Here is a 13,939-nt window from a genome sequence, read left to right as displayed (position 1 = left end):
TGTTGTTGCTATTTTGAGTTTTATCAATATTTATACACCTAACTACGATACCACCTAAGTTAATAGTTTTCCTTTTGTCCCACTCTTGGCTTGGATAAAAGGTTACTATGCAGAGTTTTTTGCGATTGAAAGTCAATTAGATGTTACTTTTGTCTAAGCTTGAAGTAAATTTGAGATATTGTAGGCAACCATAACCATTATCGAAAAGTTAACTGAAGTTGCCATAAAAAGTTAACAGAAAACTTGTGAACATATCACAATAAAATGAAATTAGGAAAAATGTCATATTCTCAGGTTACAGGTAGGGATCATAGTAATTAGATTTTTACAAATTCTCCTCTGAAATGATAGTTAAGCAAGTAATAGTCTATATTTTAGAAGCATAAAGAAGAACGCGGCCAAGAAGGTCTAAAGTAAGGCACCACTTGACTGAAATCCCATTGAATAGGTGAGTTAGGGCCAAGATAATTAATCACCTTCAGCTTTTGATTATCAAGGTGAAAGAGAAATATGTTCCGTCCTGATCTTATGAAGACATATTCAGAATTCTGAGGAAGGAATGACAATATTTGAGCTTCTTTAGAATTCTTGCCATAGATTGGATTTTGCTTCCACATTGCTTTGAAACTAAATCTGTATCTTAAATTCCACCTGTTTTCTGATTGCACATTGCTTGTGTAAATCGATGAGAAACTATCTTCTCCCTTCTCAAAAACCCATATCTCCATGCCTGACCTGCTGCTCTGGCCATACTGCAAAAGCCCATCTGAGGACTCCCCAAGAACAGACTCCTCGTAATCATGAGAAATCTTACCATCTGGTAATTTAAGCAATTTTATATGCCTATCTCCAAGGCGTGGGTCATAAATGGCTATATTTCTTTGTGTTGCAGACCAGTATATGACGCCATTAATCACAGTAGCCATTGTCCAAGGACACAAGGAAAATGTTGAAGAGCAAGTGAGCGTAAAATGTTTCCATGTACCAGTCAATGAAGAGAAAGTCTCAATGGAGACAGTATTAACTCCATCAACTTTGCATACACATTTTGCACGAATAACTTTGTAGTTGATGATATCATCAAAGCAATACTCGGTGATGAATGCCATACACAAACTTTTATAGAATCTTTGAGGTTGAGGAAGCTGGTATAGCTGTTTGGTGAATGGATTCCACACAGAATATTCCATTGGATGGCGGCCACAAAGAAGAAGGCCATTGGAAGAGTCAATGAAATAACCATGCTGCTTGAGGATCCCGGAAAACAAATTATCGCCTTCTCCACAAGTTGACAAAAACTGAATTGCAGGCTCCGATTGGGGCCGACGGATGCCATCTTTTGGCCTACCAAGGTATAAATGGTTGCACACAAAGAATCCCAAAAGATGACGATTTACTCTCCATTGAGTATGGTAATCATATCGAAAAGAAGAGCTAGATATCACCCGAAGCCACCTCTTTGAGACGAGCATGAAACTGAAAACAGATTTCTCTGGCAGTCGAAGAAGGATCTCATGCAGGATGTCATCACAGGTCAATGCAGCATGAACATCTTCTGACATCTTTGCACTCTTCATCTAGACACATAACATCCTGCTGAAGGCATGCTCCACCATATCAGCACAACAAATCACTAAATTCTAATAATGTATAGCAGATCAAATAATTTATTAAAGCACCCCAATCGACATAAAAAGACACAAATCTATAACAGTCACCAATTGTCCATGTTTTAAAAACACAAACCATGCCCAATTAATACTGATAAATTAAAATGTATTATATATCAGCAAAACTTAGTGATGCATATCATAAATCAGGCCATGGATTGGAAGTGGATCTACTAGAGATCAGAATGTAGAACTCCTTATAATGTTGTCTACCCAATGAGGCACCAAAAAGCTTTATATTGATCAGAAACAGATCCATGTGCAAATGTACTTCCAGCCATATGAACTGGAATGATCTTGACAGATCACCACTCATTTAGAAATTAGCTTAGAAAAACATCTTCAATGATGATCAAACGATATCCATTAGCAATATTAAAACTTTATATTAAAATATCCATTAGCAATATTTTAAAAATCTTTGGTCATAATCCATATACAAAATATCATAAAGACTGTTTTCAACATTATATTTTATGCAAATAATCGGTAAGCTACAATGGTATTATTTCCCACATTGAAACTACAGGGACAAGAATGAAAACCCTAGCAACTACAGGGACCAAATTTGTCATTTGACCTAAATTTTTTTATATTGTGATACTAAAACAACAGAAAACAGAAGACCCAGAAAGTAAATTCCTTTATTTTCCTTTCTAACCCGTCAAATGGAAAGGACAGACGGTAACTGCATTTGCCCATCAGCCATTTTTGCACCATGCATCATTTATAACAAAAAAAAAATCAAACAGAAGATTAAAGAATAATAGAAAGAGAACCTGAGAGAATGTGTAGCTTAGAAGAAGGTGACCGGTGGGTTCAGCATGAGCTTCACTTCAGCGTATTGAGGTTTGGGAAGTGACGGCCTTGTACGAGGAATCTAGGTGGGATAGAGAGGCAAGCGTCATGGATTTTGGGTCCGTGGATGTAAAGCGGGTCGGGTAATACTGGTTCAGACTTCTAGTTTTGAATTGGGCTGAAGCTAGTTCATTGGGCTTTTGGAATAGGGAGAGGCTATTCCAACCACCTTAAAATACTAAGTTGACCACCTTAAAATTTTTTTTCTTATTTTTTCCTATTTTGCCCCTGCATTAAAGAAAAAATTAAAGAAAAAAAAAACACATCCCCATTAACAACCCACCCATTTCCACCACCAGACCTCACCACTGCCACCACCACTTCTCCATATAATTGGTTCAAATCAATCTAACCAACAGCAAGAACACAACGAGAGGATCAAAAACTATACATGGATCGACCTAATTCGTCGCCGAAATCCATCGGAATCAACGATGAAAGCCGCGGAGCTTCACGACGTCACTTAGTTGCGCACGATGGTCGGATGAGCAAGAGAATACCAAAGTTAGATTCGCCGTGACCTGGGAAACAAAACCCAAGTGGTCCGACGTCTTAACTCTGCCGGAAAAGGAAGATCGCCGGCGAAGGGGCCGATCGGGTCTTCGCCTGGGTTCGAGTTTTCTGGGCTTTCCTGGTTTGAAGGCTAGCATGGGTAGAGAGAGGAAAGGCATGCAAGTTGACTGGTGGTGGTCTCGCCGCCACTGATCGCCGGACGACATCATATCGAAGAGAGAGAGAGTGATTGGTCGGGTGGGTGGGAAGGATGGGGTTTTGTGGTTTTTTTTTAATAAATTTTTTTATTTACATTAAGGGTATATTAAAAATATTTATAAAATAAATAAAGAGATGGTTAATTTAGCATTTTTGAGTGGTCTGTATAGTGTCCTTCTTTCGAATATTTGGAGCTAAGATGGTTTGGATTAAAAAGGAAACGAAAGACCGAAGTTCGGTCCAAAAGGTATGGCGGGTTAATCGTGGGAGCTTCTAAATAAACCCCTCAATCTTCTTTACAAACCCCACACACAAATTTTCTCCATAAACTTCCACTTTTACCCTTAAATCAGTTAAAAAAAAAAAAAAAAAAAAAAAGCGAAAGAGGAAGAAGAAGACGGTCTTAGAAAGAAACCAGAGCGACACCTTCAATCTTCAGATTCATAGTCGTCCTTCTCAGCAACTAGCGAATTAACAAGATGGAAAGGCCTGTTGAGCCGTTAACAGATTTGGGTTTCTAATTCCATATAAGCTCAGCGCAAGCTTTGCTTGCTCAGTCATTTTTGCCCACCCAAGAGTCATAAGAATTCAAGCATGCGCTGCAAGATGTGCAACTTATCCAATTCCATGGTGGTGGTGGCGGCGTTTTTGATTCTGGGACTGAGCACTGTCAGCAAATGCAATGCATTTGGTTCTCCTTCTTCTTCTGAGACCACTATGCACACTAACAATTGGGCTGTTCTGGTCTGCACTTCTCGCTTCTGGTAATTCAAGCTTCATTTTGCTTTTTCCAATTTGTATTTACAATTTTTGTGTAAAATAAAAAAGAAAATGGTACCCATATTATAGTTTTTGGTTATTAACGTCACCCTTTTAAAAATTTGTCTACTTTATTTCTTGGTAACTTAATTATTTGATGAAAAAGGGCTGTGTTTGATTTGATTATTGTTTAGTTTACTTAGTGGATCGTATTCATCCTTGTGAACATGCCCATGTTTTAGTTTTGTCTCTTTGGACATACTTGTTTATGTTCAATATCGAGTGTAGTTGCTAAATTAATGTACCATCATTGGCAACAATGCAAACGAGAGAAGTGCTCTGTACATATGAACCGGAAGCATGTTCTAGTTTTGGATTCATAATAGTACCTTCTATTCTAATTTATCTTCGGGTTCAATATAGGTTTAAACTTGTGTTAATAGCCATCTACTTTTTTCAGCGTTTCATATGTTCAGGGCTGGCAAGACTGGCATTTCATATGGTTACCTTCTTCAAGCTTACATTGTTCTACGAAGTGGCAATTTGATTTATCAATCTGAATGTTTTCTTTCAGGTTTAATTATCGACACATGGCCAATACTTTATCCCTGTATAGGTAAAGCATGCGGGCCTTTTCCCCCTAGATCATCTTCTTATCTGTCATTTTTTCTCTTCTTTCATAGATAATTCAGTCTATTTTTCTTTTATTTTCCAGGACGGTTAAGCGACTTGGAATACCTGATGAGAGGATAATACTTATGCTGGCAGATGACATGGCCTGTAATTCTAGAAACAAGTACCCTGCTCAAGTTTTTAACAATGAAAATCACCGACTTAACTTGTATGGAGATAATGTTGAGGTGAGTCTTCTTCTCCCTGGTTAGGCCCTTTGCTTTTTTGTTTTTTAGAAAGCATAAGTAATCCTTTTCATTTGTTTTAGCTCTCATCTCATTGGACTCTGGATAGCATTCAATCAGGGGTTTAGTCTTCCCGAGAAATGTGAATTATATAGTTCTGGGAAGATGTGCAGTTGATGGATTAATCTGCATTATTAAAATTTATTTATACTGTATTTTTCATTGTGACTGAATGAGAAATCCCTTCCCTTTGCTTCTCTTTGTACAAATAAAGTTTTTATATAATCAGAATTTCAATCATAAAAAAGAATAGGATTTATTTTTTTGTTTCCATCAAATTATTATGAGGAAATGAATAAAAGGGTTTTTCAAAGATGGTTGTGATTTACAAAACTGAGTCTCTCAGGTGGATTATCGAGGTTATGAAGTGACGGTTGAAAATTTTTTACGTGTATTGACTGGGCGTCATGAGACTGCTGTTCCAAGATCTAAGCGTCTTTTAAGTGATGAAGGAAGCCACGTTCTTTTGTATATGACAGGACATGGAGGGGATGAATTTTTAAAATTTCAAGACTCGGAAGAGCTCCAGAGTCATGATTTAGCTGATGCTGTGAAACAAATGAAAGAAAAGCATAGGTTAGAAATTTTTACCTCTATCACTGTTGCCTTTGACATTTCCAGAAGAATTTCTACTTCTAATTTTATAAAAAGAGAGAAGACGGTGTCCAGAGGCTGCTATTGCATCTACTGCTTCCATTTTTCTCATACTCTCCAATAATTTCTTAACCTGAAATTAAATATGGTTGCTAGATGTAAATACAATCATTTACACTTTAATGAAATTATCTATTTGAAATTTTCTCAGGGCAATATATTTTTTTCTTTTGCTTATTATGATGACTGTTCATGTTGATCATCACTTCTGGACAATGAGTTCATTTGAGTTTGATAATATGGTCAAAATTTTAGATTCAAGGAGCTGCTGATAATGGTGGACACTTGCCAAGCTGCCACTCTCTTCTCTCAGGTTTGTGATCTGCTCCTACCCATTCGAAGAAAAGAAAAATATATTATGCATTGTAGTTAGGTTATATTTCATTCAATTTTTGGAATTATGATTCATAATATATTAAAAGGAATGTGCAGAACTTAACTCAAAAGATAGCCATAGCATCCTGGTGTTTATTTTGCAGATAGGATAGCCCATTTCATTGTGCAGAGTTAAATTCCCTTATAATTGCCTAAAGGACAATAGGTTCGTAATCAAAAAAGAAACTATAATAGGTTCATAATGAGAAAAGAAACTATCCATGATGAAGTTGTTCTATATACATGCTTCTGTTGTAGAAGCATCTAGGCGGCTTTATAGACATGTCTTTTGGTTCTGTACCTTACCTCATCCTATCCTTATATGCATGTCATGGCATGTATTTGTCTACTTTTGTGTACATAATTCATATCATTACTCGGTCTATGTCATTTGATTTGACAAATCAGTACCAAGATATCCCAGTTAGTGGTGATGCATTAAGATGATTTGGTAACTAATACATAGCCTGATGCATGAATCCCTAAATATTTTTTACTGAGAGCAATATTTTCTTGTGAGATTTGTTTTTGTTGGTATCATGTTCACGTACAATCTCTGTTCTTTAGCATTTGGAAGATGCCCATTTTAATAGCCACTGCTAATCAAGTGTCCAATTCTTTGATGCACTTCTGAATTGTGTTTTCATATAAAAACATGACACTCTGACTTCTAATTTTGTACTATACCTTTAAAATCTGGTGTACATGAGAATGACTTTGGTACTAAATGAAAGATCATTTTTTTGGGGTTTGCAGCTGCAATCACCTGGTGTTTTGGCTATTGGAAGTAGCATGAAAGGAGAGAACTCATACTCGCATCACTTGGACTCGGATGTATGCTGGATTTGTTAACATTTACCATTTTTAATCTTTAAACTCATTGACTGAGAATGCTCATGTTCTTGATTCATCTGAAATCCATCTATTAGTTACGACAGAGTGACATTTCATCTAATTCTACTCTTACTGTTTAATTGAACAGGTCGGCGTTTCTGTTGTAGATCGTTTTACATTTTACACCCTTGCGTTCTTTGAAAGGCTAAATATGTATGACAATGCCTCTTTGAGCAGGTATATTGAAGTAGGGCTTTATACTGATATTATTGACTGACATCATGTTTCACTTCACATGTATGGTATCCCATAGTGTTTATGATCTTTCCCTGTCTTAATCATTCACTTTTTTTTTCTTGCACTTATATGGACTGGAGTTTCCTTACTAGCCGGCAGTGATTCTTTTCATGATAATATTGGTGTCTACTAAAAATATTTCTAATTAATTTGGTGAAAACAAAGATGTCTTCTTCTTACTTATGGCAGGATTCTTTACAAGGTAAGTTATTTTTCTTCAAATTTGATATTCATTTGGTCGTTGGTGATCTTTTGCAGTCTTTTCAATTCATATAACCCAACCTTGTTGATGTCCACTGCATATTACCGAACAGATCTATACCAGCAACACCTGGAAGAGGTATGGAAGTGTTAGACTTATCTTCTCTATCTGAAGTTACTGAAGTTGGTTGCTTTACTTTGATGCTATGTAATATTATATCATTTTTTGCTAATTTTTGTTATGTATTTGAGCCCTTGCATTACATATAAGTGGTACCTCGTTTCTCATAAATCTAGCTGCAAGTTAACACTGGTTAGCATGTCTTATCCTGAGATAAATATCATATTTATGTTTTTATTTTATCCTCTTCATGACAATATTTTTTTGGCTTCTCATGTTTGCAAATTGAGTTTTATAATAATCTTGGTTCCTGTGGCAATATAAAAGAGAAGACTAAGCTTTTTGTTCAGGCTTAACCTTAAGCAACATCTATCAATTGTTTTAATGTATTTTATTGAAGCTACCTCTAACTTGCTTTTGCATTTGTGAATTACCACTTGAAATATTTTGGTATACCTCTCTCTCTAGGTACCTGTGACGAACTTCTTTGGTTCAGTGATGGAAACAATACATACTGATTCAGCTTATAAAGCTCTTTCAAGAAAAAGTTTTAGCAGAAGTGAAAGCAAGATGCCCTTTGATCAACCAGTCAGTGATGATGGAAGAAGAATATTGTCAGATTCAAATGTTGAGGATCAAATCAGTGACCTGAAAAGAGAGGTGACTTCTTGATATTCTCTTTATGGTCATTTAGAAACCTTTGTTTCTTTACAACACTGTTGTGATGGGAAAGAATGAATGCTGCAGGATCAACAGGGTGCTTTCAGACATTTGTGGAATACTTTTAATGACAATGTGGGAAAAATTGAAGATGTTGATTCCTTTGTGCAGTATGGCTTGTTAGTAATGGTTCCATTATTGCTACTTCCCACGTGGTTATCATGGTGAAAGTTTGGTGCATTTTAGAGAGAGAGAGAGAGAGATTTGTTGTAAAGTTGAATATATTTGAAGTCTTTAGTCTGCTCTGTGATTTTTCCAATGAATTAGTGATGCTTTTTAGTTGATGGGATGTTCCACCCTATTGATCAGGACTCGGGCACGCTCTTTTGCCTCATATTTTCAATCGTCCATAACATTACAGAAAGTTAAGCTTTCCATGGATAGGTGATATGGTCCCAGTATTGTGCTATGTCTATGATTCATGATCATATCCATCATTTTACCATCGCCTCTACCGAGTAAATTGGACAATGCCAAAATTGCACCAGAAGCTTAAGAAATGAGGTCGTTGAGATTTGTACTAATGTCAGTGCTGGTAATTCTATTACTTGTGATGATTTAAGTTAGAGAAAAATTTATAGGACATTAATTTTAATTCGTGTTAATGAAGAACATGTACTTTTATTTTATATTAATTAAAGATCATGTTTTATCTCAACTTTGATCCGACATTAGACTCATCAAAATTCTACTAAATTTAGCAAATTTATATTTGGTTTAAAGCTATGCATCTCCTCTTTACAACCATATAAAGATCATTCAAATCGGATATCTTCATCTCCAGATAATTGGCCCAAAAGTAGGGTACTCAAAATTGTCTAATCGGATCTCTGGAAAAAAATTTGAAAAATCGGACAACTTCGGGTACCTTACTTTGGAGTCGATTATCTAGAGTAAATCTGATTTGGGTAATCTTTATATGTTTGTAAAGAAGAGATGCATATCTTTAAACCTAATATAATTTTTTTAAAATTTGATAGATGTTTGATGGGTTCAACGTCGGGCCAAAGTTGAGATAAAAACTAAAAAAAAAAAAAAAAAAAAAAGGTAATTAATTGACACAAAATGAGAATATGTGTCATTTATTAACACAAAATAAAATTAATGTCCTCAAATGAAACAACCATCAAAGATGTTTTCTGTTTATAAATTTTTCCTCTTAAACTATATGGGTGGAATTTGCTAATTGAATTGAACACTTCGCCAGCCTTTGTAAAAAAAATTGGGAGAACCATTGATCTCTTTTCATTTTATACCCTCCTGCCAAATTTAAACAGCTCAAAATCTGTTTTCATTCGACCCATCACTTGTCCCTCAATTTTTTTTCCTTAAAAATCCTTTTGGATAGATGGGGTAATAATGGTACACTTGAATAAGTTTTGTTACTTCTTGGCCAAAAAAAAAAAAAAAAGAATAAGTTTTGTTACTTGTATGCATAGATAGGTGTCATTACGTGGGCTGTGGACTTCCACGTGTTCAACCATGATCCTCCACGTGCCACACGTGGGTCCGCGGACTTCCACATGTCTTTTATAGGCCCTTGAAATTCAGCAAATATCTTTCAAAATGTGGACCCTCTGATTAAAAGAGGCTCCATTGCCACTGTACCAACAGCTTTTTATTTATGTTTATTAACATTTTTTTATTTACCAGTTTTTTCTTTTGTAAAAGTATTTTATTTTAGTGTTTCTTTTTGTAAAAATATTTTATTAACATTTACCACCAAAAAAAAAAAATTTTACAATTTGCCACCCTAAACATTGGAAACTTGGGTATGCATTCAAGCATACACCCAAATATCCATTTCATACCAACAAACAAAAAAGTTAAATAAAATAGACACATTGAAAATATCAATTTTTTTTTTTGATAAACCATTTTGGTTCTTGAAATATCATTTGAGATGAAGGCCCCATAGGGTCAAAGACAGGGTGAAAGCGATGTTTGACCCACTGATCCTCTCTGGACTGTTAGCACTTAGCAGGTAGGCCCAAGTCCATACAATAGCTTCTAATTCTATTTATAGCAGGACCAAATTAAAAGAAAAGAAAGAAAAATTCCCAAACGAAAGAAAGCAGAAGAAAGAAAGAAGAAGAAGAAGAAGATCATGATGCACTACAAGGAGGTGTGATTCCCTTACTTCTTTTATTTTTCTTTATTGGGTCTTTCATGGGAAAGGTTCATTCACTCTGTGTAGCAAGTCCTGTAATTATACTCACTATCTGATGAATACAATATGTTCAGGAAAAAGAGGCAAAGAAAGAAGCATTTAGGAAGTACTTAGAATCCAGTGGAGTTCTTGATGCCCTCACCAAAGGTTTGATCCTCCCGTTTTCCACTTTCATCAAGTTTCGAGCTTTCCCTTTCTTGATGTGAAGCTCAAGTCTTTTAAATTATTATTTTTCTTTGTGGGTTGGTTTTTTACTTTTTTTTACTAATTAATTTATGTACATTTTCATTTACTGTCTTCTTTCTGTTTTTTGCTCTGGGACAGTTCTGGTTGCATTATATGAGCAGAATGACAAGCCTTCCTCTGCGCTTGAGTGAGTTCATTTCTTTGACTTTGTGATCCAAATGCTCTATTAGGACCAATAATGGAGTTTAGAATATTTGCCCTTAGTTAATAGAAACAATGTATAATGCCATCTTTCAATGAAATCAACTGATCTAAATTTATTGAAAAATTACCCAAGAAATTATATGTTATTATTAATTATTCATTCTGATCCATAGCATTTCTAGCTTTTGACTTTATTAAAGACAAGAAACCTGGAAGTAGCTTTTGGTGATGTTAATAGAAAATATGGCGTGAAAGATAATTAGCACTAAAGAGCTTAATAGGTTAGCATAATTACCTCATATTCTTTACATCAGCAATTTTTGAGACAATTCATACAAAATATTTCTGTAATTTCCTTGGAGTTAAGTATTTTGTTACGTGTATCACATAAATATAGAGGGATCTTGTGAGATAATTATTTCTTTGTGTATGTTGGTGTGCATTAACAAATGTTCAGATACATTTTGATTTTTTAAAGATTTTTCTTTTGACAGGTTTGTTCAACAAAAGTTAGGGGGTACGTCTTTGTCTGAATATGAAAAGCTACAGGTTGAAATGTCAGAGTTGCAGACAAAGTATAACACACTTTCGGCAGCATATCAAGAAACCTGCATAGAGGTGCTTTCTGGATTTTGTAATCCTCCCCTACTTTGAGCTTAATATAAGCAGTGGCTAAGAGGTTTCATTTTGGATTGATGCCTGAAGTTTTGGACAACATATTGCTCATAGGGTGGTAAACTATGTTGTAAAAAAATTTCAGATGCAGATGAATAGAGAAGATTTATGAAACTAAGTATTAACATGTAAACCCAATGAATAAATATGATCACATAAGTATGCATTACAATTACACGGTTACTTGGGGGAGAAGGGCAAAAATGTTTGTAGTCCATCTTGGAGGTGTATGAGCATCGTTAATTGGCTAGATGACTATGATTGCATATGCTTTTGATTTTCATTAGTGCGTGTGTGTAAGCTTGAAATGTTGTCTCAAGGCAGTTCTCGTGTGAACTAATATATTGTAATCTATTATCTGTTTATTATCCCATCTAGTTGATGTTTCTCGTTTAGTGTGTGTGTGAGCGAACAAACTTCAAAGATTTTCTGGAGGGCTGTTCTACTGTGAACTGATAGATTGTAATCTATTATCTGTTTATTAGCCCATCTCGTTGATGTTTGAGCATGATTAATTGGCTAGATGACTATGATTGCATTTGCGTTTGATCTTCATTTGAACTGTATATGCCCATTACTCCTATTTTGTTATATTAATCACGAAATAATGCACTGTATTGCAGTTGGACAGAGTTAGAAGCTCACAGTTACATGCTGCGGCACCAGTTTCTATCAAAGAGACCACCGATGAGGAGGCCCAAAAGGAAAAATTCTAGAAGTGCGGTGGAGGGTTTGGTAAATTGCTAAACTAAGTGAAATCTTTATTTCTGGTAAATATATCAAACAAAAGAGGATCTATTGTATCTGTAGTACACACCAAGACTTCACATGTGCGTGTGCGTGTGGTGATGTGTTTGTGTGATCTCTTTAGTCTTTGTATGCTTTTTGTGAAAAGAGGCAGTAGTTATTTTAACTGATTCTAGTCAGATATCTACTAATTTTAAGGTACTCTAATATTCTTCTTTCTTTAAACTCTAGCTGTTCGGCAAGATATTGTGATATGTGATACTTTTGAGGATGTATTTGCTTCAATTCTTCCTAAGTTTGTTTCTTGCTCTATGTTCCAAAAGTTATCAACATATTTTAGAAAGAAAGGAAAACAAAAACTCCAATGACACAAACTTGAGATAGCCAAAAGGCCCAAAAGAAACCACCTTCAAAATGTTACAATTAGACGGTCATATAATTAAATCCATATGTCAATCACATCTCTGACTACTAATATCTTCATTTTCATTCATAACTGAACAATTTGTGACCTCCATTTTCTTCATGTTTCGAAGAAACTGTTACCGGCTGCTAACAGAAAACAACGAGTAGGGAAACCAAGACAATGATGGAGCAAATTAAAGCCTGCACAGCAAGAGTGAAAATAAAAGGATGGTTTAGAAAATTGCTGTAGTGCCTGAATATCATATCTGCATGGTCATCCAAAAGTGGGAAAAGCTTGTTTTGGCATACAAAATGGATCCAAAAGGTGCATTCACATCAGGGGTTTTGTGGCCATTACTAAACAAGAGAAGACTGTAGGAATTTTTGTATCATTCTTACTGCAATTGCAGATGCTGCAAGGCCAGGTCGCTCTCTAGGGTCTTTAACATAATTCCCAAAATAAAGCACTGTAGCATAGTACCATAGTGGTGGAAAAGCAAATCCCAAGAGAAACCTATGTAAAGCATTCAAACCCAAAACATCACATCTGTGTATTGTTCTTTAATTCAAAGGAAAAGTAGACATAATGGATTAGAACTCACGATAACCATCCAATGCCACAACCAAAGCATGAAAGAGGCTTATCATATAAACCACCAGAGAATCTGGCTCCTTCAGGACCTAGCAAAGTGAAGTCTCTTCCATCAACTTGGAGTTGGACCATTTCTTTGTTATCATGATCTTTGTTGTCATGATCTCCACCTACAACAAGAAGTAAAGTAACCAATATAGAAAGTGGGGCATTCAACCCAAATCAATTAGTAATGGATAAAGAGGTTGACAATCTTAGCAAAATTGGTGAACCCTGCATGACACAAGTTAAAGAACCACACACATGGTAAAATACTGACCATGCTCCTTCAATGCGACCCCAGTGATGCTTTTCTTGTTTGGAGATGGTGCTTCTGTCATCCTTGTGTTGCTGTCATGCATGATCAAGTCGACTAAATTTGCAAAACCATAATGAACATATAAACTTCTTATTCAAATATTCATCTAATTAAATGGACACATTTTGAAATTTTGATGAAAGCCCATGCCATTCTATTTGGTTTATGTTCACAAACTGCAAGAGAGAAGGTTCTCTCAACTCTCAAACCAGGGAGGAAGAGTATAAAGGGATCGTTCTTTGATTCTTATTTGAAATTAAACGGTTTCCTCTTTTTTCAACTGAAAGAACTGCCACTTCATTGCAAGCCTATCACTTCATGACTCATGAGTTTCTACACAATCTAATAAATTATATTGGTTGTTCATGTATAATATCATCTGGACAAAAAACTAAATAATTACTAAATAATTATTGGTGATTAACGTAGCAGGTATGTCTTTGGGGTTGTTGGTGAGGTGCCAGATTAATAACAATTGACCCACC

General features: G+C 35.4%; 4 protein-coding genes across 6 annotated transcripts; 2 read left to right on the top strand and 2 right to left on the bottom strand.

Annotated features, from left to right (window-relative positions):
- Positions 1-231: 231 nt before the first annotated feature.
- On the bottom strand, positions 232-2,589 carry LOC147280778 (F-box associated ubiquitination effector family protein). 2 transcript variants are annotated; one of them, XM_086246483.1, is made up of 2 exons: positions 2,450-2,589; positions 232-1,593 (listed from the first exon to the last, which is right to left on the bottom strand). In XM_086246483.1, the coding sequence occupies exon 2, from the start codon at positions 1,575-1,577 to the stop codon at positions 375-377; it is 1,203 nt and encodes a 400-aa protein (XP_086102609.1). In that variant the 5' UTR covers positions 1,578-1,593; positions 2,450-2,589; the 3' UTR covers positions 232-374. The 2 variants fall into 2 exon arrangements, with proteins under 2 accessions (XP_086102609.1, XP_086102610.1); XM_086246484.1 differs by having other exon boundaries at positions 232-1,596; positions 2,450-2,573.
- Positions 2,590-3,616: 1,027 nt separating this feature from the next.
- Positions 3,617-8,401, top strand: LOC147280777 (Peptidase C13 family). The gene is made up of 10 exons (XM_086246482.1): positions 3,617-4,003; positions 4,573-4,614; positions 4,714-4,858; positions 5,262-5,491; positions 5,825-5,882; positions 6,701-6,778; positions 6,927-7,015; positions 7,334-7,415; positions 7,866-8,057; positions 8,145-8,401. The coding sequence occupies exons 1-10, from the start codon at positions 3,834-3,836 to the stop codon at positions 8,283-8,285; spliced, it is 1,227 nt and encodes a 408-aa protein (XP_086102608.1). The 5' UTR covers positions 3,617-3,833; the 3' UTR covers positions 8,286-8,401.
- Positions 8,402-10,157: 1,756 nt separating this feature from the next.
- LOC147280776 (c-Myc-binding protein) lies at positions 10,158-12,777 on the top strand. 2 transcript variants are annotated; one of them, XM_086246913.1, is made up of 6 exons: positions 10,158-10,242; positions 10,362-10,434; positions 10,612-10,660; positions 11,172-11,295; positions 11,976-12,087; positions 12,636-12,777. In XM_086246913.1, the coding sequence occupies exons 1-5, from the start codon at positions 10,225-10,227 to the stop codon at positions 12,066-12,068; spliced, it is 357 nt and encodes a 118-aa protein (XP_086103039.1). In that variant the 5' UTR covers positions 10,158-10,224; the 3' UTR covers positions 12,069-12,087; positions 12,636-12,777. The 2 variants fall into 2 exon arrangements, with proteins under 2 accessions (XP_086103039.1, XP_086103038.1); XM_086246912.1 differs by lacking the exon at positions 12,636-12,777 and having other exon boundaries at positions 11,976-12,351.
- LOC147280775 (uncharacterized) lies at positions 12,652-13,476 on the bottom strand. The gene is made up of 4 exons (XM_086246388.1): positions 13,416-13,476; positions 13,107-13,266; positions 12,904-13,063; positions 12,652-12,705 (listed from the first exon to the last, which is right to left on the bottom strand). The coding sequence occupies exons 1-4, from the start codon at positions 13,474-13,476 to the stop codon at positions 12,652-12,654; spliced, it is 435 nt and encodes a 144-aa protein (XP_086102514.1).
- Between the last annotated feature and the right edge of the window lie 463 nt (positions 13,477-13,939).

Source organism: Dryas octopetala, chromosome 6 (assembly GCF_963921425.1).
Source record: "Dryas octopetala chromosome 6, drDryOcto1.1, whole genome shotgun sequence".
Taxonomy (NCBI): domain Eukaryota; kingdom Viridiplantae; phylum Streptophyta; class Magnoliopsida; order Rosales; family Rosaceae; genus Dryas; species Dryas octopetala.
This window is presented reverse-complemented; position numbering and strand designations above follow the sequence as displayed.